General features: G+C 31.8%; 1 protein-coding gene, 1 non-coding gene and 1 pseudogene across 2 annotated transcripts; all 3 read right to left on the bottom strand.

Annotated features, from left to right (window-relative positions):
• Positions 1–610: 610 nt before the first annotated feature.
• Positions 611–4,855, bottom strand: LOC142521284 (uncharacterized; the record flags this gene model as incomplete). Its single annotated transcript, XM_075624509.1, is given in 5 exon segments — positions 611–1,261; positions 1,362–3,161; positions 3,197–3,337; positions 3,444–3,800; positions 3,901–4,855. Coding segments are annotated over 5 exon segments (3,576 nt in total), but the record flags the coding sequence as incomplete, so codon positions are not given.
• A 2,075-nt stretch (positions 4,856–6,930) lies between these two features.
• On the bottom strand, positions 6,931–11,046 carry LOC142521282 (uncharacterized; annotated as a pseudogene).
• Positions 11,047–20,105: 9,059 nt separating this feature from the next.
• Positions 20,106–20,178, bottom strand: TRNAR-UCU (transfer RNA arginine (anticodon UCU)). Its single transcript has one exon. It is a non-coding gene; the product is annotated as a tRNA-Arg (tRNA).
• Between the last annotated feature and the right edge of the window lie 6,487 nt (positions 20,179–26,665).

The raw sequence follows: 26,665 nt of genomic DNA, 5'->3' as shown, positions 1-26,665 counted from the left end.
TAAAGTCTTATACAACGATATCATGTGTTGGATGGGCTTTAAAGACTCGAGTTTTGGATGCAATTCTAATGTGCAATTAATACTCTAAAAAAAGATAATGATTTATCACTATAATTTATATTGATTGTAATACGTTTTATTTCAATTTTTTAAATAAATCATAACCCTTATAACTCTTTGAATTGCTTTTAAATATTTCAACTTTAATTTGTAGTATTCTCTCTATATATTTTGTTAAATGTATTTTTAGTAAATTTATAATAAAATGATAGTTAATTAATTATACATAAATTCTAATTTAAATCAATCGTACAATTTATTAGACATATTTCAGCTGTATATGAAATTCCATTTTTTTTTAAAAAAAAAATTAAATTCTAATAATAATTTAAATTAATTGTGTAATTTATTTTGTGCTCTGTTTCCCTCCCATTTGTAATTTCCATGGCCAACATGAATGAATATCAACAGGGTGAACTTTCATGCTTATCCTATTGCATTACCAAGATGTTTAAGACGGTTTACTCAGGTAACGTGGTTTGGATGTTAATGTATTAGTTCGAGGTTTAACTATCGAAGAGTAGCGACTACGTTCCATCTTCATTACATATTTACATTCACATAGAAAGTTCAGTTGTAATGGCTCAATTTGAGCAGAAGCTATGCAACTCAAATAAATATACTTAAACAGTTACTAATTCAATCTTTTGGAATTCCTATATGTAGGACAAGGTCCAAAACCTTACTCAAATACACATATTATCCTATGAACCTCTAATGTGAAAATAATATAATCCCCCTCCTGCCCCTGGGCGACACACGTGCTACAATGGCTGGGACAAGGGTCGCGATCCCACGAGAGTGAGTTGACCCGAAAAACCAGTCCAACATACTAGAAAGACGTCATCTAGTGGTGGAACTTTCTTGAAACGAGTCTTTTATCTTTTTAGTATCACAACAGTTTCAATCATGTTAATTCTCTCTTCTGGTAAAATGGCTAAGCATTTCATCGCCACGTCGAAAATAGACGAGACACACTGCTCCTTTGCGGAGAAATGTTGATCTTCTTGGTCGAGTAAACCTGTGGCAACAACTTCAATTACCATGTCTTCTTGTAATGAATTACTCACCCAATCCTTTAGGTTCATTTCTTCAGTGAACATGTCGTCTGCTGGTTTCTTGCTAGTAAATAACTCTAGCAATGTGATGCCATAACTATAAAAATCAGAACTTGTTGATATTTTCCCTTCTGATCCATACTCTACGCTTCCAGAAACAAAAAACACTAATTAGTTGAAAGCTAAGGCCGTCAAATTCAAAGGAAATTATAATGTTGATAGAACTCGAAAAGCTAACATCACCTGGTGCCATGTAACAACCTATGGTGGCCAATGTGATCGTCTGATGAAAAATCTCCCCTTCTCCAAAGAGTTTGGCGATTCCGAAATCACCAACATGTGCCATCATATCTTCGTCGATGAGGATGTTATTAGGCTTTAAATCGCAATGAATGGTTGGTAATGTATTTCCATGATGAAGATATTCGAGAGCTTGTGCAACATCGATTCCTATGTTTAGTCTCTGCAGCAAATCCAAGTAATAGTTAGGGGAATGTAGCCATTTCTCGAGGCTCCAGTTAGGCATGTACTCCAAAACTAATGCTTTGAAATCTGTGTTGCTGCAACAACTAATGACTCTAACCAAATTCTTGTGGCGAATTGTGCTCATCACTTTACACTCGACTTCAAAGCTTTTGATCGCTCTCTCTAAATTCATATTGAAAACTTTCACCGGAATGTTTAAGCCATCAGAAAGTGTCCCTTTGTACACTGAACCAAAGCTCCCTCTTCCAATTATGTTGGCTTCACTTAAATCTTCCGTTGCTCGTAGAAGTTCTTGGTAAGAAATCCGCCTCCAAGAAGGAAGCAGTGAGATCTCAACTTGTTGATGTTTCTTGTTAGCCAAATGCCGCCTTCTCAGAAACCAGATTGATAATGTCACTGCTAAGATTGCTGACACAGTGGGAGCTAAGATGAATTTAATCAGCGAAACATGTTTTGAGCTCGACTTGTCGACATTACAAGGTGGGACTTGTAGTCGAACATCACCACAAAGTGCATAGTTCATCATAAACGATTGAGCTGTAAAGTTCGAGAAAGGTCCTCCAGTTGGGATTCGTCCTTCTAATCTATTGTGAGATAAATTCAGAAAACTTAAAAACATAAGTGACTCCAATGAGATCGGAATAACTCCAGAGATATTATTGTTTGAAAGATCCAAAGAAACCAATCCTCGTAAGTCTCCTATGAACTGCGGAATACTTCCATGAAGGTTATTGTGTGCCAAAGATAAGATCTCTAAAGATTGCATATCACCAATAGAGTTTGGGATTTCACCTGAAAATTGATTCCAAGACAAGTCGAAATACCACAGTGTCTTCAAGTTCTGAAACTCTGATGATATGTTTCCATATAAGAAATTATTGGACAAGTGCAGCTGCAGAAGGTTTGATATATTCCACAAGTTCGGTACCACTGAAGTCAAACTGTTGGAGTCTAAGAACAATCCACTAAGAGACTTCAAATCGCCAAAGCATGTTGGTATAGTGCCATTGAGCATGTTTCCACTCAAGTACAACTTTTCCAAACTGATCAGTTAGCAAAATTCTGTGGGGATGCTCCCTTGCAGTCTGTTGTTTTCGAGATATATGTTCTGAAGTTGGGTTAGTTCCCCTATTGTTTCTGGTATTGATCCTATTAACTCGTTGTTAGTTAAGTCCAAAGATTCGAGACCCGACGAGTTTCCAATTGTGTGAGGAATGGATCCCTTAATGTGGGATCCATCAGCAGAGAAGTACTTGAGGGATGTTGATAAATTTCCTAATGAGATTGGGAGGATACCGTTGAAGTGATTATACGAGAAAAACAATTCCTTCAGACAAGGACAATTGGATGGTGAAGTGATAAATTCCAATTCTTGATTAGGATGTTCTCCAGTAAGATTATTTTCATTCACATTAAGGCTCCGAAGCAGTCTTAAATTGCCAAGATTTGGTACAAATCCAGTAAATGAGTTGTTGGCGATGCCTAAGAATTGAAGGTTGGAAGCATTGCTTAGAGTATTCGGGATTGTGCCGGTGAGGTTGTTCATGAGTAGAAAGAGTGATACTAAATTTGGAAGAAACGTCCCCGTGTACCTCCGAAGTTACTGAAACCAAGTACCAGTTCGTTTAGTGTTGAGATGTTGAAAATGGATTCAGGGATGGACCCAAAAAAGGTATTGTTTCCCAAGTTAAGCATCCCAAGTTTAAGGTCACCTAGCTCAGAGGGTATCTCACCTGTGACAAAGAAGTATGAAATCATACGTAACATGAAAAATATCGAAACTCCTGTTAGAACACAAGTTTTTAGTATCTTTAACAAATTGTAAGAAGAAAAAAAAACCTCTCAATTTGTTGTCTTGTACATTCATGAAATTGAGGTGAGTCAGGTTCCCGACTTGTTTCGGTATGGTACCGGTGAATTCGTTACCTGACAGCTGTAGATCCCAAAGCTTCCTACAATCAACTAAGCTAGAAAATATCTGTCCCTCCAGGTGATTGGACTGAAGAAGAAGCCGCCGGAGGTTGGGGAGCTGAAAACTACGCGGGAGACTTCCGGAGAGCCTGTTGTTAGAAAATTCGATCACAACTAGAGAGGATATGTTGAAGATAGTAGATGGAATGTGTCCCGATACCGAGGTTCCATTCATGATGAATATCTCTAACCATGAGAGATTGCCTATCTCCGTCGGAATACCTCCTACAAGGAAACCAAAACACAAGAATCATATGTAAAGTTTGTTTTAAGCTTTCCTACTGTGATCATTAGTAGCAGAAAAACAAAAGTATATATAAGTCACCTTCAAGATTAGTGTTGCCTAGATATAACTCCTTGAGCATTGTCAACTGTCCAATCTCTTTCGGTATCCTTCCGCTGAATTGATTAAACGACAAGGACAAAATCTCGAGGGATTTACACCTGTATACATTTGAAGGTGTCACCCCAGAGAGCATGTTTAAAGATAACCCGATCGCGTTAAGTTCAGGCATGTTGTCACACAAGTTTACAGGGATCGTGACTGAAAAGCCATTATTTGTGAGAGCAATCACTTGGAGGGACGAAATGCTGAATATCCCATCCGGTATTGATCCACTCGTCTTGTTGTTGCTGAAGACCAACAATTGTAGACTAGAAAGATTGCCTGTTTCTTGTGGAACAGTTCCATATAGAGAATTATCTGACATAACCAATGTCTCAAGTTTCGAAAGGTTGGACAAGCGAGGGATGACACCGGTGAAAAGGTTTTCATTAAGCCAGATTTGCTCAAGTTCTTTGAAGGTGCCAAGGAACCATGGAACATAGCCTGAGAAAAAGTTGGATTGTAAGTTGAACACTTCCAATCTACGCAAACCGGATAACTCTTCCGGTATTCGGTCTGTGAAGCTGTTGTAGCTGAGGTCCAAATATCTCAAAAACGTCAAGTTCCCAAGATGTGGGGCGATGGTGCCTTCAAGATTCCAACCATGGAGGTCCAGAGCCGTGATCCTACGGTGCCGACCACAGGAAACACCAATCCAGAAACAAAGTGAAGCTATGTTTCTTGTGGACCAATTTCTTGCCAATATATCGGAAGGGTCTGAAGTAATTCTTGATTTGAATGCAAGGAGTGATTCTTCATCTGTAGTCAAGTTCAAATTTGTTTCTCCAAGAACTATATATTTAGAACAGTTTTGCACATATAGAAAGATAACAAGAAGGAGAAAGCAAAGGAATTTCTCCACGAAAATTTCAGAATTTTTTAGCTTTGGTGACTGTCAGATTGTCATGTAATGACTTGGAGAAATTTTTATTGTCAAATTCTCAATTAGTTTTTGTCTATTCATTTAATGATTTGCCTGATTAAAGTTGGTCTTCGATCACACATATTGCTTCCATACGGAAATTGCTTTTTGGTGTTATATACATGAATTTTTATGATTTTCGTCGTAAATGTTATCAAATTTCAATTTTAGTACGATTTTTTTTTGTTTTTCTAACAATATTAATTTAGTCATTTTTTCTATTTGGCACTGATGTAGAATCAATGCAGTACTGATGTGTATATTGACACGTTAACACTCTAAATTTAAAAAAAAAAGGGCTGAAATTGCCAAAAATTTAAAACTACATCACTAAAATTTAAATTTGATAACGTAAATTACCAAAATTGCAAAGCGACAAAATTACAGGACCAAAAATGTAGCTTTCCCCGTCATTTTGGACAGAAAAAAGTTTTACAAATATATCTAAAAACGTGTCACTGCCGATGACATATAATCCATGACGATGTTTTGAGTTCAAGATCCAAATGTCCGAATAAAAAAAAACCTGTCATTTATTTGCTTTGGCTTATATCTATCGATCTATTTTGAATCTTTGATTTTGGCAATAACTAAGCCAAATTAATCCTTTTAATTGTATAGTCCATCATGTTTTCCTATATAAATTAAATATTTTACTTCTTTGACCGGAATGCCATCGGAATGTATCAATCGGGTTTTACAGACTGCTCAGACAGTCGCAACATATGGTTTTTGACGTAGATCCCTTCAACAGCACTTAACACAACCATGTATCGTTTCCTATCTCATAATGTACAATAAAGATTTTTAATTTTAGTAAGTCTCCATGAATAACAACTATTCTTGAAAATAAAATAGCAATAATAACAACTATAGCTTAACAATAACCTAAATGAATCATTGCACAGAAAATGAAGTTTTTGTCATAAGTAATAGTAATTATAATATAACACTTTATATTTATTAAAATTTTATAATTTTCACCAAAATGGGTTATTTAGTAATTGATAGTTTTATATAATAATAATCCGGTCTAATTAAATGAATCGGCCCAGATTGTCATCCGGTTAACCTGTTTTCCGGTTCGAAAAATGAAGAAGTCAAATAATAATGCATAGCTCAAGTGATTAATTGCTACATAATTAAGAGATATTGAATATTTCATAATTTAAGTTGAAGACTTTTAGCTCACTCGTGTTTTTAATAAATGGTGCATGAAGACTTTCTGTTTTGGCATTGTCAACTATTTTTTGTCAACTCTCCCGCTTCTTTTTTGTAAAAACAAAAAACTAGTGATCGACACACTGCAATGCATGTGCTATGCAATTTTTAGGACTGTGAGACGGTCTCACGGGTCGTATTTTGAGAGACGGATCTCTTATTTGGTCATCCATGAAAAAATATTACTTTTTATGCTAAGAGTATTATTTTTTATTGTAAATATTGGTAGGGTTGACCCGTCTCACAGATAAAGATTCATGTGACCGTCTCACAAGAGACCTACTCAATTTTTAGTTTTGGAAAACCGGTTTTTCAAGCTCATATAATGGCTTTCAGCTATATTAATGGGACAATTTCCTCTTCTTTAGAGAGGTTAGTTTTTCCTTCTTTTTTGTTGATATTTTTATTAGTTTGGTTAAAGTAGGACTATAGATATAAATTTGTATTGATGTCACATTGACAGGCCAAGTTGGCTAGTATACATGTTAAGTTTAATTAATAGTATAGATGTATCTTGGTCTATCAAATTTTCATGGCAAAACCCCCAATTATTTTTATAAAATTAATAATTTACATTAATATTCAAATTTTTTTAGTTAATTAAAAAAAATGATATAACAAGATAAAAAAAAATTGGAAATAGGCTTAATTTTCATGGCAAAACCCTTGCTCTAATTGTGTTAAAATTACCGCACTTTTGTAAAATCACAAACTCTCTTCAACCTCCATCTCTTTTCGTCGTTCAAGTGATGATGTGTCACCAAAACTACTTTGATGATATTGATACGATATCAAATATGATGTCATATCTAGCGTTATGTCAGGAGTAAGATAAAAAAATAATCATAATCGAAATTTTGACAAGATAATGAACCAAAAAAATTTATTTTCCCAAATAATTTATATGGCTTCCAAAATTAACAAGGAAATGATAATCTTCTCACTAAGTGCTCGAGCTTGTCAAGGATGACCGAAGTGAGTAGCAACATGTCTTCTAGTGGTTCTGGTGGTTGTGCTTGCTAGAAATGAGGCTTTGATCTTTTCAAGTATCACCACAGTTTCAATCATGTTGATTCTCTCCTCTGGTGAACTGGCTAGACATTTCACATCGCCAAGTCGAAAATAGATGCGACACACTGCTCCTTTGCAGAGAAATGTTGGTCTTCTGTTTCAAGTAAACCGGTGGCAACAACTTCACTTACCATATTTTCTTGCAATGCTTTACTCACCCAATCCTTTAAGTTCATTTCTTCTGTAAACATGTCTTCTGTCGGCTTCTTACTCGTAAATAACTCCAGCAATGTGATGCCATAACTGTAAACATCACAGGTTGTTGATATTTTCCCTTCTGATCCAACTCTGATACCAAGAATTAGAAACAAAAACACTCATTAGTTGGCAGTTCAGATTAACTAATAGAAAATTGTAGTGTTGAAAGAACTTAAAAAGCTAAATTCACCTGGAGCCATGTAACCAATAGTTGCCAATGTGATCGTCTGATGAAAAGCCTCCCCTTCTCCAAAGAGTTTGGCGATTCCAAAATCACCAACAAGTGCAGTCATATCTTCATCAATCGGGATGTTACTGGGCTTTAAATCACAATGAACGATTGGTAATGGATTTCCATGGTGCAGATATTCTAGAGCTAATGCAGCATCAATCGCTATGTTCAATCTTTGTAGCAAATCCAAAGAACTGTTAGGGGAATACAGCCATTTCTCAAGGCTCAAGTTAGGCATGTACTCCAAAACCAATGCTTTGAAATCTATGTTGCTGCAACAACTTATGACTCGAACAAGATTCCTATGACGAATGGTGCTCATTACTTCACACTCGACTTGAAAGCTTTTGATTGCCCGCTCTAGTTGCATGTTGAAAACCTTCACCACGATGTTTAAGCCATCAGAGAGTGTTCCTTTGTATACTGAACCAAAGCTCCCTCTTCCAATATTATTGTCTTCACTAAGTCTTCCATTGCTCGTAGAAGTTCTTGGTAAGAAATCCGTCTCCAGTGAAGAAGAGGTGAGATCTCGACTTGATGTTTCTTGTTTACAGAACGCCTTCTCAATACCCAGATTAATAAGGCCACCACTAAGATAACTGATATTGTAGGAGCTATGATGTATTTGATCAAGGAAACATGTTTTGAGCTTGACTTATAAACAACTTCAACATTACAAGGTGGGACTTGCAGTCGAACATCACCACAAAGTGCATAGTTCATAACAAAAGATTGAGCTGTAAAGTTCAAGAAAGGTCCTCCACTTGGGATTTCTCCTTCTAGTCTATTAAGAGATAGATCAAGATAACTTAGAAAAATAAGATTCTCTAACGACTTTGGAATAACACCAGATATGTTATTATCAGAAAAATCTAGAGATACCAAGCCCCGCAGGTTTCCGATAGAAGGAGGAATTATTCCTTGAAGGTTATTATGTGCAAAAGATAAGTTCTCCAAAACTTGCATCTCGCCAATAGAGCCTGGATATCACCAGAAAATTGATTCCAAGACAAATCAAGATTCCACAATGACTTCAAGTTCTGAATATCTGTTGATATGCTGCCACTTAAGAAGTTAGTGGATAAGTTTAGTTCCAGTAGACCTGATATAGTCCACAAGTTTGGTACCATAGAAGTCAACCTATTAGAGTCTATGAACAATCTATTGAGAGATTTTAAGTCCCCAAAGCATGTCGGTATCGTGTCATTGAGTATGTTGTCACTCAAGTACAAGTCTCCCTATAAGCTTAGTTGGCAAAGTTCTGTAGGAATTTGTCCTTGCAGTCTATTGTGTTCAAGATATATATTTTCCAGTTGTGTTAGTTCCCCCACTGCTTTTGGGATCGATCCTGTTAACTCATTGCTATCTAAAGATATAGATTTGAGGCCTGTCAAGTTTCCAATTGTAGGAGGAATGGATCCCTTAATGTTGCAATCAAATGCGCTAAAATACCAAAGGGATTTGGATAAATTCCCAAGCGAATTCGGAAGGATGCCGTTGAATTGGTTCAATGATAACTCCATCTCATCTAAATGAGGGCAATTGGTCATGGAAGAGATAAATTCCAATTCTCGATTAGCATATCCCACTGTGAAATTATTTTCTCCCACATCAAGCACCTTAAGAAGTCTCAGATTGCCAAGATTTGGTACAATACCAGTAAATGAGTTGTTGGAGATGTCGATGAGAGTAAGCTTAGAAGCATTGTTTAGACTAAAAGGGATCGCCCCAGAGAGGTGGTTAGTTATTTAGAATGACCAGGTCCAAGTTTTGAAGTGAAGTCCCTAGGTTTCTAGGTAGTCGACCGCTGAAGTTATTAGCAGAAAGATCTAGTTCTATTAGTGTCGAGATGTTGAAAATAGAATCCGGAATAAGTCCAAAAAAAGTATTTCCTCTCAAGTAAAGCAGCTCAAGTTTAAGGTCGCCGATCTTGGAGGGTACCTGACCTGTGACAAGAATAGCACAGATATTGCAGGTAACTATTGAATCAATGGTTAAAATGAACTTTTACTACATAGATGATATTAGCATATGTAACAAGATTGAGAACCTGTCATTTTGTTAAGATCTAAAAGCAGCAGCTTCAGCTGAGTCAGGTTCCCAACTTGTTTTGGTATAGAACCAGTAAATTCATTGTTAGACAATTTCAGACCCGAAAGCATTCTACACTCAAGTAACCCGGGCGGAAAACGTCCTTTTAGATGTTTTGACTGAAGAAAAATATTCTGAAGATTTGGGAGCTGAATATCTAATGGGAGGCTTCCAAAGAGGTTGTTGTAAGCAAAATTAATTTGTATCAAAGAGGACAAGTTGAAGATAAAATATGGAATTTGCCCGGATAAGAAGCTTTCCGGTATGCTTAATGTCTCTAAATGTGAGAGATTGCCAATCTCCATTGGGATAACACCTACAAGTAAGCCACAAAAAACAAGAATCGCATCGTATGATATTCTTCTCTGTCTTTCAAATATATGCACAAGATCTAGTAACCATTAGTTGGACAAGAATGAAAATACTGATCACCTTCAAGATTGTTCCCACCGAGGCATAATTCCTTGAGCAGTGTCAAATCTCCAATCTCTTTTGGGATACTTCCATTGAATTCATTATACGACAAGGACAAAAACTGGAGGAATTGACACTTGTTTATATTTGAAGGGATCACCCAGGAAAGTATGTTGTAGGATACCCGGAGTGTACTGAGTTCAGGCTGATTTTCACACAAGTTCTTTGGGATCTTGCCTGAAAAGCTATTATTTGTAAGATCAATCATTTGGAGGGATGAAAGATTGAAAAGCCAGTATGGTATTGATCCTGTCAACTGATTGGACCCGGTGACAAAGATCTGTAGACTAGAAATATTGCCAATTTCCTGTGGAAGAGTTCCATATAGATGATTTTCCGATATATTGAACAGCTCCAATTTCGAAAGGTTGGATAGACGAGGCATGACACCGGTTAGACTGTTCTCATTCAGCAAGATTTGCTCAAGTTCTGTTAAGGCACCTAGAAAAAATGGAATAGTGCCCTTGAAATTATTGTGTCCTAAGTTGAACACTTTCAATCTACGCAAACCGGATAACTCTTCCGGTATTCGGCCTGAGAAGTAGTTGTAACTGAGGTCCAGATATCTCAGAATAGTCAAGTTCCCGAGTTGTGGAGCAATTGTACCTTCAAGACTCCAATCATGGAGGTCCAGGGATGAGATCCTACGATTGGTACCACAGGAAACACCAATCCAAAAACAAAATGAAGCCCCATTGTTTGTAGACCAATTTCTTGTCAATATATTGAAAGGGTCTGAAGTGATTCTTGATTTGAATGCAAGAAGTGATTCTTCATCTGTCGTCAAGTTCGGATTTATCTTTGCAAAGGTGATAAATTTAGGACAATGGAGTAAGGTTAGAACTGAAAAAGCAAGTAAAAATGAGAGTTTCTCCATGAAATGATGAGAATGTTGGAGACTGTCAGCATGGATAAAAATAGTATGATTTGAAGAAATGTTATGTCAAGTGTCATGTAAATATCTATGCATTAAATACCTTGCCTAATTTAGTTAGTATAGGATTGTAAATTTCAAGTAAGCGACTAGTATATCTAACACTAAAGTTTCAAGTTTTTTACGAGGTTTAAGGTTCGAGATCCAATTATAATAAATTATATATACCTATAAAAGTATGGATAGTAGAAAAGTTTTCTCATTGTGAACGGACATTATTACCCTTCATATGTTTACTTATTTTCATTATTAGGTAACATATGTGGTAATTTCACATTTATTCCATTAATTAATAATTAATACTAATTAACCATATTTTATGATTATTATTTTGTGTTTTTGACTTTCTTCTCCATATTCTTAAATATTTGAGCTAATTTTAAATAAACATACTATTAAATTTACTTAATATTAATATCAATTATTTTTTTCATTTTAATAATTTTCGCTCTAAATTTAATATTGATAAATGAAGAAACAAAAAAAATTAAAATAATCAGTATTATTTTTAAACTAAATAAAATGAATTGAATTGAAAATAAAATTATATTTAATCAAAATTTTAAATTTATTTTGTCAAACTATTAATTTTTAAATGCATGAACAAATATAATATTTTATAAACCTAAATTGTAAATATAAATAATATTAATAAAAAAAGTTAATAAATTTAAATCAGAAGTACATATAAAAGTGTGAACGAAGAATCGTTCATCCACATACATTGGATGATATGATACTAGAAAAATATTGTTGTACAGTTGATAAAATGAGAAAGAAATATGTAGAAAATCAATCAATTTTTTCATTAGTTTTTTTATTGTTTTTAATTAACAAAAAAAGGGAGAAAAATTTGAAAAAGTTAAGCACAATATAAATCTAATGTATTGATAGCCTTTTAATAATAATCAATTGAATTGAAAAATATTATTACACTTAAGTAATTATATTTTATTCTAATTCAAATTTAGTAACTTTTTAATGTCCAATATATATAGAATTCATCAGTAGTGTACATGATTTTATTTTTCAAACGATAATAAGAAAAAAAAGAACCTTAAAATAGAAATATATAATGAAAACGAATTCAAATTTTCTGTTAATAGCTTCTTTTTCAATTGAGAAAGGACATAATTATCATTTACATGCTTACTTATTTTCATTATTAAGTAACATATGTGGTAATTTCACATTTAGTCTATTAATTAATAATTAATAATAATTAACCACGTTTTATGGTTATGATTTTGTGATTTTGACTTTCTTTCCTTATCTTTCTTTCATTCTAATAATATTTAATTAAGTCATATTTCATTAAAAAAATTTATTTAATTATATATTATATACATATAAATGTGTGGATGACAGAAAATTTTTCTAATTGTTGTAAATAAAGTTGAGTTATATTCATATTTTAATTTATATGTAGCAAATAAGTCATGTCCATGTTTTTAAATGTTTGAGCTACTTTTTTAAAAAAACATACTATTAAATTTACTTAATATTAATATCAATTATTTTTTCCATTTTAATAACTTTCTTGGACTTTCATTTAAATTCTAAATTAAATTAATTATGTTATTTATTGTTCTATTTCACTATCATTTGAATTCAATGAATTATTAAAAATAAATTTTAATATAATTAGATTTAAAAAAAAACTTCAAAAAATTATATATATGAAGGACTCATGATAAAGTATCTGAGTACTTTGAACAAAGAGTCATTCAAATAAATTCTAAATTAAATATTAACAAATGAAAAAATTAAAAATTAAAATAATCATTATTACTTTGAAATTAAATACAAAATTTGAATTGAAAATAAAATTATATTTAATCAAAATTTTAAATTTATTTTGTCAAACTATTAATTTCTAAATGCATGAACAAATATAATATATTATAAATCTAAATTTAATTGTGAATTTAAATAATATTAATAAAAAATAAATAAATTTGAATAAGAAGTACCTATAAAAGTGTGGACAAATGAATCGTTCATCCACATACATCGGATGATGTGATGCTAGAAAAATATTGTTGTACAATTGCTAAAATGAGAAAGAAATATGTAGAAAATCAATCAATTTTTTCATAAGTTTTTTTCCCACTAATTTTGATAATAAATAAAATAAATTGAATGATTAATTGTTTTAATTACTCTCATAGATTCTATTTTATTTAAGTCTCCTCATATTTATATATTATCAAATAGTATTCAATCATAACAATAATGTCATGACATTTTATTTGTATTTGTAGAGTTATTTACATACAAGTATATAATGACAATTATATTGACAAAAAAGTAAGCACACATTAAATAAAAAAAATCAACAAACACTTAATTTGAAAAAATAAAATAAAAATTTGAGCTTATTCACAAATTTTATCACAATTGATACTTTTTCAGCTTATTTTTCTAAAAAAAAAAAAATCAATGACGTTAGCTATTATATGTTGAAAAAAAAGTAGAGTCAAATGGTACATAGATAAAATTATGATAAAATTGTTTTAAAAAATGACACAGATGAGTCAAAAAGAGTAAGAGCAAGATGTTCTTACAAATAATTATTAGTATAACGTTAACATAACTAAATTGGAAGTTATGTTGGTGTAGAGTAAGTCTCTTGTGAGAATGTCTTATGATTTTTATATGTGAGACGAGTAAACCGTACCGATATTCACAATAAAAATTAATACTCTTAGAATAAAACTTAAAATGAAAAATTGTTGTCATATGTTCTTAATTATTCCAAATTATAAGTAAATATTATTTTAGATTTTCAAGATGTAATTTTTACATTTTAAGAACATATTTATCAATTAATTGATATAATGAGTAGATAAATATCAACATCATATACTAAAATGTTTTCTTCCACTCTTATATTGTTTAATTAATTAAAATATATTCATATAATTCTATTTACACTCTTATATTGCTTAATCAATTCAAATCATTTCACATCATTGTATTTGTATTGTTATTTTAGTTCAATTTAGTACTTAATCTGATAAATCATTATTCCAAATTCATATAATTTGTTTTGATCTATCTTTTTCCGAACGAAATGTTGTTTCATGGATTTGATCACGTTATGCAAAGATTAAAAATATTTTTACTATTAATTTATTTTTTAGTTATTTAGAATATGGGTTCACGTGCGGATGCACGTGCTTTTTTGCTAGTTTCTCATTAAATATGGACAAAATTAACCGTCTCACGGATAAAAAGACAAATTAAAATTCGACAAACATTCGATTCAATGGAGTTTATATAAACATGTCTCATTACGTGATTATTCATTCACTATAGTTCACTAGAACTACAGGTTGTCAAGCCAAGCATAAATCAAAACTAAATTGTTGGAGTACCACAAACTATAACTTTCGGTAAAATGAATAGCATTCAGTTCTAAAATTGGTATCAGAGGCAAGATTGCAAATTTGATTCTCATTGATGCAAGGAGTTCAATTATTGCGAGGGTAATTGTTGTAGTGCAATAATTGTCCTTGTTAGGAGAGGGGTCGAACTGTGTCACTTGGGTTGTATACAGTTTAAAATATTTGAGTTGTATTGTTATTACCAACTATAACTTTTGGTAAAGTGAAAAACGTTCATTTTACATAAATTATTCAAATAGTGAGTCAAATCCCGTAATTAAACAAATGGAAGCAAATCTCTCCAAAAAAAAATAGGCTCTAATTAAGATTTCGAGAAGAAAAGTTGCTATTGGTGATTTTTTATTTTAGTAATTAAAATATTTATTTATAAACTTAATAAACATTAATAAATATTTTCTTGAACTTTATAAAACAATATCCCGATTTGAATAAACTGATTTAAAATAACATTGTTAGGATTAAGCACTATCACTAGACAAAAAATTATGGTTGTTGGACAATGTGCAATACATGTGTATCCATCATCATTCGAGGAGAATTTGAATATATTGACTCAAAATATATGTATTATGTCATGAGTAAGTCTCTTATGAGACGGTCTCACGAATCTTTATCTGTGAGATAGATCAACCATACCAATATTCACAATAAAAAGTAATACTCTTAGCATAAAAAGTAATATTTTTCATGGATGACCCAAATAAGAGATATGTCTCACAAAATACGACCCGTGAGACCGTCTCACACAAATTTTTGTCTTGTCTCATTACAAACATGAGACTATTGCTTCCTATCCTTGTTAGATTTTAATAACTGATATAAAAAAAGAATGCATCTAACGTCTTTTCAAGAATGGAAAATAAGATAATAGAATTTTTGTTAAATAATTACCATAAATTATTTAAAAAAATCCATTTTAATCTTTGTGTCAAATTTAAAACTTTAAAATAATATTATTGAAGTTAATGATTCCTATTATGAGATTTAATAAAACTTAAAAACTATATAGATTTATTTTTAATGAAAATCAATATATTAAAATGATTTCATATTTTTTATACTAAATATTTCAATTCTTATTATCCACACTTATTGGGTCAAGACTATTACATTTTACTTAAAAAAAATATAAATATTGGATATTATGAAATATGATCAATTTATCCTAATCGACTTTTATACATACAGAAATCTTAATCAGTGTAAGCTATATTTCCCTTGTTTAAAGTCGAACTTTGTGTTCTTGCCTAATTTAGTTAGTATAGGATTGTAGATATAGCTTCCTCCAAAGGTCAGCGATCCGGGGAACACCATTTTAAGTAATTGTCTATTTCTGGTTGAGTAAAATAATGTCTTGATTAGACCAAAGTATAATGAAAAATACGATTATTTATAGTTTATTTGACAAAAGATCTCAAATTTGGAATGAGATTTCGAGTTCGAGACTCAATTGTAATAAATCTTTCGTCCAAATTATAATACATCCCTCCTCAAAGAGTGTGGTTCGTTTCGAGTGTTGATAGGTCAATGTGTCCAAAGTTATTGAGGGTTTAATTGGGGTATACGGGGTTTGGTTAGGAGCCTTTGAATTATGGCTTCAGTTTAGTTAAGTTCGGGCTAAAACGGGGACTTCGGTCTAGGTTTTAAACGAATTATAGAAGTTCAGGTTTGAACTCGAGTTTATGTCTAAAAATGGTTACAAATATGTTTTTAAGGCGTTTGGTAAGTTTGAATGAGAATTGGTTGTTTTGCACCAAGTTAGGTTATCAGTCCTGGCAGTGTCCCGGCAACCATTATTGCATATGAAAAATTTATATGTTATTTATGATCATGAATTTTTATGAAAATGCTGATAAATACGCTGCGTGCTTGTTTTTAAGAAAATATATGTTTATGCATGAATTTTACAAGTTATGAATACGATGACATTTTTTTGAAGGATGTGAGTTAGTTGTGACAAATACGAACACGAATATTAACACGAACACGTAAGGCCACGACTCAATGGATGGGTAAAACTGTCACTGATGTTCCCGCCGCTGGGTACCGCGGTTATACGTAGATGGATCCATCGACTTAGAGCTGATACGAAAATCACAACTAATGATCTGAATTCAATAAGGAAAAATGAAAACGTATATGTTGATACAATATGACATGATTTGAAATGAATATGTTTACGCTTATGTTTATACTTTTGAAGATCATGAAACTTATGTTAATTACAGTACTTTTCACCGTTGCTTCATATTTATATGTACTTGTTATTATGGATCAGGAGTGTTGAGTCTTTAGACTCATTATGTGTGACTGATGCAGGTGATCATGAGGATGTGGAGACTGGAGGCGCTGAAGACTGAGTAGACGGAGTTGGGAGTGCACATGATAACCCGAGGTCCTTGCATTCTTCCGCATATTATGTTTAAGAGTCAGGGGTATTAAACAGTAGTTTCATATGTTTATGATTTTAGTTTATGCCGGTGATGGCCAGAATTTTAGATATTCGTTGGTGTTCTTTTTGTTAAACAGTAATTACTCGACGATGTCACATTTTAAGATTTCGTGTAACTGCAGTTATTTTTAGTCAGTGATTGGATGAATTTTAAAACACATGATTAACTTATTTAAATATTTATGAGCGTGTGTATTTTCGGTCATAGCTTTTTTAAAAAAATATTTCAGTAGAATTTTAAATAGTAGGCGTTATACCGAGCGCTTGTCGCTTTATCAAAAACTATAGTTGATGGTAATGACACAACACAAATTTTTATATTATACATTAGTTCGATCACCACATTTCGATTGTTTTACATAGGAAAGACATTGTATTGATATGAAAAAAAAAATTGAATGAGTGGATGAAAAACCACCACCTAACTCTTATATATGTGTACATCTTAAGGAACAGAAAAAAAAACTATATGAAAACGTGTTTTCCTTTCGCATTATTCGACATGTACATACTGATGAGACATTATATTTTTAGATTAGAAGTGTCATTCTTTGTTTATCAAAATAGTTACTTTATAAAATCGGGGAGTAAGTATAGATATTTTACGATTTATCAAAATAGTTACTTTATAAACCGGAAAGTAAGTCTCTTGTGAGACGGTTTCACGGATATATATCTGTAAAATAAGTCGACTCGATCCACCTATAGTGAAAAAAATATTTTTGGCATAACAAATAATATTTTTTCATTGGTCGAATTCGATTGAAGATTCATATCATAAAATTGACTTGTGAGACGGTCTTCATGTGAAAATGTGTTCTGTTACAAATCTAACCCTTGAACATAATTTTGACACACACTAGGTCAGTGTTTTTAAAAAATTTGAGGGGGGGTTGATCTCCAAAATTTCACCCATAGGCATTTCCTTGTATAGTATACCTAACGATCTTTAGTACACGTTACGACACAGTGCTTGTACATTATTTTTTATAATTAATTAGTTTATATTTAAATGAGAGTCTTATCATAATTTTGAAAAATACTGAAGGACTAACTAAAATTTTGAAATAATGAATTTGAAAAAAAAAAAAGAGTTTTTCAATGAAGTTCAATGAAATGAACCAGGTAAGACCTAAACCTATGATTACTACTTAAAAGTTCACTCTATCCACTGAGAAACAAACATTTTATATTAGAAATTTGATATTTTATTAATATGCTAGTGTAAGGACGATTTGAAAATATTAAAGGCAGTCTCACCAAATTTATTCAGCCATCTCCCTTTATTAATTATTAATAATACAGATATGATACATTTACACATAATGAGTTATGAGTAGTATAAACAAACATTGAGTTACAATAGCGCGGTTCTTGAAATATTGAACACTGAAAGATTAAATCGAGTTTGGTTGCAAACTAAGAGGAATACACTCAAAATAATTCATCGAAAAATAATTTAAACATTTTAGAAAATGATTTGAAAGATATGCAAGTTGAATGAGTAAAAATATTTTTGGTTGAATCATTTTATCAAACAATTAATATGCAATATTTGGTATTTTAAATACATATAAAATACTTCAATGATGTATCTAAAAAACTGTAGTAATAGTAAATAAATGTGATGAATCAATAGACACAAATTTGTTTTCTGACGTTAAGATATTAATAACTCCTACATCACCACTTCTTCCATCTAGGAATGATTTATAGAAGACTTTGATTAGTACACTTTATTACAAACTCATTTCAACTTAGAACTTATTTATTGCATAATTGAAACTCTTATCACATTCGGTTATAGGTCGCAATCTCACAATCCACATAATGTTTAACGTATCTTATGTCAATGCTACAAACACAATCTTTAATATATTTGTGTAAAGATTATAACTAATCTAAACTTTGAAATTCAATTATCTTATATACATGTGAGTGATTGTCTGAGTGATGATTTAATCAATTACAGTGTATTTATCTCTCGAATATATCATCATCATACATTGAGTTTGTTCTCATTCTAGCTAATTTCTTTATATAGGATGCTCATGATTTGAATCTCCTTCAACAGCTGTGTATTTGATCTTCACGTTGTTGTATTTATAGGCTCCGAGAATGATATATACGTAGATACAATAATATGACCATTTAAAAAGATTTTGCACGATTCTCGACATTAAAACGATCATATTCGTCTTGCTCGGCGTTTTTTCCCGAGCCTGATTGATGATCCAATCATCTTGTCCCAAATGAGTTTGCTATTCAATGGTTTTGACGGCGGGTCATTTGCTATTCAATGAGTTTGCTATTCAATGGTTTCAGTTTATCTAAATTCGAGTTTCAGCTTCATCTTGAGTTATCAACTTTATACTTGAGTAAATATCAAGTTTGGCTAAATTTGTTATAATCAAAATCAAGATTGTTAGTCTTTCTAAACCCCAAGAACCTAATTATCACAAAAAAATATTAATTTTGAGAAATTTTAATATTTTATTTGAGTATTTCAAAAGTGTAAAAATATGCAAATGAAGTTGAAACGATACATAAAATATGAGATGACATTCAAAATGGAAGGGAAGGACTCCTATTTTTTTTTTTAAAAAAAAGTATTTTGTGAATCAAATATTATATGATAAATTCGTTGAATTGTCATATTATACATGTTATTTTCACTTTCCTGGTTTTGAACAACAACGAATTATAAAAAGAATATGTATTATAAAATTATACAATTTTCCATGCGAAGAATATTTACAAGAAGGAGTAGGTATTTTGTGAGACGATCTCACGAATATTTATCTGTGAGACGGGTCAACCCTATCGATATTCACAATAAAAATTATTACTCTTAGCATAAAAAATCGTATTTTTCATGAATGACCCAAATAAGATATTCTTCTAACAAAATACGACTCGTGAGATCGTTTCACGTAAGTTTTTAGCTACAATAAGATATTGATAAATTTTTTTCCTTTGTTTTCCAAAATTAAATGTAAAATATTTTTACAATCTAAATAGTGGGCCCATAAAAACTTGGGTCTACAAGTAAAGCAAAAACTAAATAGTGGGCCAGTGAAAAAGATTTGGGCCTAAAAAAAGCATAAGAATTATTATTGACTTGGCCCAAAATAAATGATCACGCCCAGTGGGACTCGAACCCACAATCGCCTGATTAGAAGTCAGACGCCTTATCCATTAGGCCATGGGCGCTGTCATTTCATTTTCGGAAGTTATTATTTATATTCCATTTTATATTTAGACAAAAAGGTAAGAAATAAGGATTAGAAAATAAAAGAAATGGGCTTAATAATATTTTGGGAAATTTTTAAATAAAATTAGAAATTTTATTTTTTATATAATTATTTGTATTATAAGTTTTTAAAAAAAATTATTTTACTATACAATTATTAACATCTTATAAATTTCTAAATGTTGATATAATCTATATATAAAAACAGAATAGTATGATAAAAATAGAAAATTGGTATTTCCCCGTCCAAAATAACTTTTCAAAAATAATAGAGAAGAGATGTTCAAAAAAAAAAGATATAACATTAAATGTCTTGAAACAAAAAAAATTATTTCCAAAATAAATTTAATGAATGATAATAATAATAATAATAATAATAATAGGAATAATATTTTCAAAAAATAGTACAGACTATAATAAGGACCTTTCAAATGCCGAAAATGAAAATAAAATTTTTGTACAAACTATATAGTAATAATATTATAAAAATAGTCCGATCAAATTTTATTAATATAAAAATTTATATAATCTTTCTTACAATATTATTACTATTTTTATTTAATGACCTTTCAAATGCCCTTTATTATATATGAACCAAAAATTGGTATGTTATCAAATATAGTATTTGTGAAAATCTTAACATATATATGAACTTGAATTCACACAAAAATAAAACGAAATTTAAAAAAAATTTATAACATCCGATCAAATTTCAAATTTAGAACCGAAAATTGACATATTATTGTATATAGCATTTTTAAAAATGTTCACATATATATGAACACAAAAAATTAAATGAGATTAAAAAGTATTTGGATTGGTAACCTTATAGGAAGTTCTCATTTGTCAAGTTGCTGATATTGTGCCGCTTGATCTGGTTGGCTAGGTGAACCGTAAAAGAGTGATGTCAGATCTTAACAGGTAATATTTTCTCTACTGAGGAGAAAATCGGCGGTAAGGAAATGATAATACTGATCTCTAAATGATATGAAACAACACCAATAGATACACATGCACCTTCCCAAACTCGTGGACCTAATAGCTTGACCCTTTAACAATCCAGTAGGTGTTGCACTCTGCGCTACCACAAGTATAAGAAAATAAAGTTACGCATTGGCTAACAACAATAGTTTGTGACTTAGTGGTAAGAGCAATACAAGAAAAATACAAATCAACAACACTCATACGACAACGGTTTTTATTAAAATCGTTGTCTTTTTTCTTTTAACAACGGTTTTAACAAAAATCGTTGTCGTAGTCTAAAAAAACCCGCTTATAGACAACGGTTTTTTAAAAACCGTTGTATTTTATGTGTCTACGACAATGGTTTTTAAAAACCGTTGTCTATGAGCGTTTTTTTTTTCGGCTACAACAACGGTTTTTAAAAACTGTTGTCTAAGAGCTTTATTTTTTTGCTACAACAACGGTTTTAACAACCGTTGTCTATGAGCGGTTTTTTTTAGGCTACAACAACGGTTTTTAAAAACCGTTGTTTTTTGGATGGTTTATTTGGGCTACAACAACGTTTTTTCAAAAATCGTTGTCTATATAAATTATGTCAAGGGTCAAAGACAACGGTTTGTGTAAACCGTTGTCTTTCGAATGGTTTTTTAACTACGACAACGGTTTTTTAAAACGTTGTCGTTTCTTAGTGTTTTATTTGGTTAAAGACAACGGTTTTTGAAAAAACATTATCGTAGTTTCTAATTTTTTTAAAAAAATCGGTTAATATTTAGCGACAGGTTTAATAAAGCACCGTCGCTAATTTAAACGTAGCGACGGTTTAAACATATCCGTCGCAAATGTTAGCGGCGGTTTTCGTTTAACCGTTGCGCATATTAGCGACGGTTTCTTCAACACCGTCGCCGATTTAATTTAGCGACGGTTTATAAACCGTCACATTTTTTAAATTCTTGACGTTTTAAATTAGCGACAAAACAACCGTCGCTAAGTCAATGTATGCGACGATTTTTTGAAACACCATCGCTCATAGCGACGGTATAGGTACCCGACGCAAATAGCAACGGGTTTATTAAAGTAGTCGCTATTAGCGACGATTTATACGAAAACTGTCGCTACTAACGACAGTTTACACACAAACCGTCGCACATTTTCTATAAATACCCGCATCCTTGGTCATTTTCTTCCCACATCAAAGTCTTCTCTCTTCTTTCATTTCACTTTCACAAATTTCTTCCCACATCAAATTTCTCTCTTCCATAAATTTCTTTTTTTTCCACGATTTTCATTAAACTTCAATATTAAGTGTTAAAGATTATAAATATATTAATTTATGAAGATTGTTAGATTTATAAAATTAAAACCGTAATTTTTTTTATTTTATGAAAAACAATAGCGACGGATATCATACGTAAAACCGTCGCTAATTAGCGAAAGTAATCATAATACAAACCGTCGCTAATTAGCGACTACTATAATAAAACCGTCGCTAATAGCGACGGAATTGTTTAGAAAAACAGTCGCAAAATTTTTGTTTTACAACTATTTTTCAGTGCTACGACAACGGTTTTTCACCGTTGTCTTTGACCGCACCCTTTTAACCACAGTGCCTTTAACAACGGTTTTACAAGACCTGCGACAACAGTTTTTCACCGTCGTCTTTGACGTCTACGACAACGATTTTTCACCGTTGTCTTTGAGCGCACCATTTAACAACAGTGGCTTTAACAACAGTTTTTTTGACCTACGACAACGGTTAAAAACCGTTGTCTTTCGCCTTTTTTCTTGTAGTGGGGTTTGATTATAACAATTGGTATCAGAGTGATGTCATTGGTATAAGTCTCCCAAGAAGCATATTTACATACTTCATGGGAGATGTTGAGTTAAGCGTCCATGAATGAGAATAGTACTGAGATGAGTGACTTCTTGTGAAGTTCTCATGAGTTAAGCTATTGATGTTGTGTCTCTGGATCTGGTTGGCTAGGTGGGACGTAAAAGTGTTAAACCAAATCTTAACGGGTAATACTGTCCATGTTGGAAATATGACTGACAGTAGGAAAATGATAAGATTGATATCTAAAAGATATGAGACAACAACAGATAGACACGCATCTATCCAGACTCATGGACCTAACAGCCCAAAACATTAACACTCAAGTAGGTGTACTATGCGCTACCACAAATATAAGGAAATAAAATTGTACATTGACTAACAATTATAATTTTTGACATAGTGATAAGTTCTTAATCCTAACAAAATTTGATTGCAGTATAGTAGTGATAGCATCCTTAGTGATGAATTATGATGATTTAATTTATATTTGTACTAGTGATAGCATGCTACTATATATGGTTATTTAATTTACAGTAGTGATAACATCCTTATTAAAAAAAGTAATAATATTATACAAATTGATAGAGTATAAATTTACAAAAATAGTAGACTATAATAAAAAAATATTTCCAAGATAAATTAATGAATCCATAATATAATATAATAATAGTAGTGCTAGTAATAATTTTAAAAAATTACTATCATCTAAATAAAACATTTAATATCATTTTAATTATAAGATACAATCTGTGCATCGCACGAGCGAAATAATATTTTTTTAAATAACTTACAAGCTGAACTTAAATATTTAAAATATCACAAAACTTTCATGAGATCGTCTCACATAATTATCTTTCTCTTTGAAATATTTTCTCTCTCTCCTAGTTGAATATCATTTATATTAATTTTAAGACAAAATATTTATTTTTAAATTTTAAAAATCATCTTTTGGTTTCATACAACTAATACAAGTGTTGGTCGATATAGCATTTTTAGGGATGTGAAAGAACCAAACCATTCGAGAGATATTGGGAACTTGGTTAGGTAAAAAACTCGTTTGATATCGTTCGTTAAGATTATTGAGTCAAGTTTGAGCTTGAGCTTGAGCTTAAGTATATTCGGCTCGTAAGTTTGCTAGCCTCATCGCAAGTTCGAACTTGAGCTTGGCTCGTTTATGTGGCTCAAGCTCAAACTCGGCTAGTTTGTTGCGTCGCCCCACATCGAAATCTGAGTAAAAGAAAAGATATTGAAAGATTATAAAATGAAAATTCTATCTCCTTAAATTCTCATATATTAGCCATATGTTGGGTTTAGAAACTCTAACAGTCTTGATTTTGATGATACCAAACTTGTTATTTTGTTTCCAACATATTTACTCAAGTGTAAAGTTGTGAAATCAAGATGGAAGCTGAAACTCGAATTTAGCCAAAATCTGACGAGCTGCAGTGTTTTGATAATATCTCGCAGTTCGGTGATGCTACGTACCAACCACCAAAACGAATAAACAGAAAACCCAATTTGGGACAAATCGTATTTCACGTCGGTTGGGCTCAACTTGATGTTATCTAAGCAACCTGATTGCAGTAAGGCTCGTCAGTTTGGCTGATCAATAAGGATCAGTTGGGTATGAGAAATTGCGTTATTTTGGTCAGGCTGATTAGCTCGGTTATCCAAATGAAACGATTCGGTATGCATTATAAGCTAAGATGACGATCTACAAATCATATTCACAAGTCTAAGTCTGAATCAGAGTTTAAGATGTTGATAAATGACAATGAAAATATAAGTTCTGCGCAGACTGAAATCAGCAGACCTCGTCAGTTTGGTTCAGTCTAGCTGAGGAGCTTAACTGAATGATCATTTTAGGTGACGATCCCCATTGGCAGCGGACTTCAAAATAAGTTAGGCTCAAGAAAAGTGACCAGTAAGGCGGAAATGATCGTTTCAATATCATAAACAATACAGAAACTTTCCAAACGATCATTTTCTTGTGTCTAATGTATATATCATTTTTGGAGCTTATAAATACAATATCCTGAAGATTAAATAAATACAAGCTTTGGAAGGGATTTCAAATCATGGGCAAGCTTACATGAAGAATCACACACAATTACTCACACATATACATGAGAGTTGAGCTTCAAAGTTTAGATGAATGAATCTTCACACAAAAACATTAAAGATTGTGTTTGTATTCTTGGCATAAGAGACATTAAACATTATGTGGATTCTGAGGTTGCGGCCTACAATCGAGAGTGTGCTAAGAGTTTCAATTAGACAATAGATAAGTTCTAAGTTGAAATGGATTTATACAAGGAGTTGTATAAATCAAAATCTTCTAATAAATCCTTCCAAATGAGAAGAATGAGTGACGTAGGAGTTGTTAACCTCCGAATATCCATAAAAAAATTCGTATCTATTTATTTATCACATTTACTCGTTATTACTTTTGTTTTTAAATTGCATTGTTGAAGCATTTTACGTGTATTTCAAATACCAAAATAATGACATCAAGTGTTCGATAAAATGGTTGAATCAAAATGTTTTTACTTATTCAACTTGCATATCTTTTAAATGCTTTACCAATATATTTAATAATTTTCTACGAAGGATTATTTAAGTGTCTTCCGCTTGGTTTGAAAACCAAACTCGATTTAATTAATCGATATTCAATATTTCAAGAATCGAGCAATTGTAACTCAACGATTATCTCCCAATCGATCCTATCAATTAGTATCAGAGACAGTTGTTCTTGAAAGAGCATTTGAAACTAATTTAAATATTTAAATTCAAAAATTCATATTATTTCTAACATATATATGCAGAATTTAATTTTCGAGCAGCTTGCAGCGACCGTAAGAAAAGTGGCTTAACTCATTGCTCAAGTGTCTAAATGACAAACCATTTTTTGCAATACAAACTAGACTCGTAAAGGATCCCAAAGGGAGATTTTTAGGTTTAGATCTGTAGAAATCTTGATTTTGAAATTACCGAACAATATCGACTCGATCTCGAGCCTCATGATAAAATCTTGAGCCTATATATACCTTAAATGAGCTATTAAAAAATCGATCTCGAGCTACTCGCGAGCTTAATAATTTCAAAATGATCGACAGTAAATAAATGGTAAGACCGATCTCAAAGATATATGAGACAGCAGCACCAGCTGCCAGATAGACACACACCTCGCCGGACTCATGAGCCTAACGGTCCGACCCATTAGTACCAAAGCAGGTGCACTTTGAGCTATTACGCGTATAAGAAAATAAAGTTGTGCTTTGGCTAACAACTATAACATTTGATTTAGTGGTATGTACTTGATCTTAAAAATTGGTAACAAAGCTAGGTATTGAGTTCAAGTCTCCAAAAAAACATATTTTTTTACTTCTTGGGGGAATGTTGTTGAAGGATCGTTTGCTGAGCATCTTTGGGATGCTTAAAACAAAATATTCTCCAATGAGCTGTAATAGCTCGTGTTCTAAGAATATAAACACCGATGAATTAAATCGAATTTGGTTAAAAACCAAGCGGAAGAAACTCGAAGTAATCATTCGTGAAGAAGACTGTTATATTAGAAAACATTTTATCTTATGTAGACAGAATAACCGAAAATGGACAGATTAGTTTTTGCATTCATCAGTTCAGTTATGGTG

The sequence above is a fragment of the Primulina tabacum genome, chromosome 12 (genome assembly GCF_025594145.1).
Source record: "Primulina tabacum isolate GXHZ01 chromosome 12, ASM2559414v2, whole genome shotgun sequence".
Lineage (NCBI taxonomy): Eukaryota > Viridiplantae > Streptophyta > Magnoliopsida > Lamiales > Gesneriaceae > Primulina > Primulina tabacum.
This window is presented reverse-complemented; position numbering and strand designations above follow the sequence as displayed.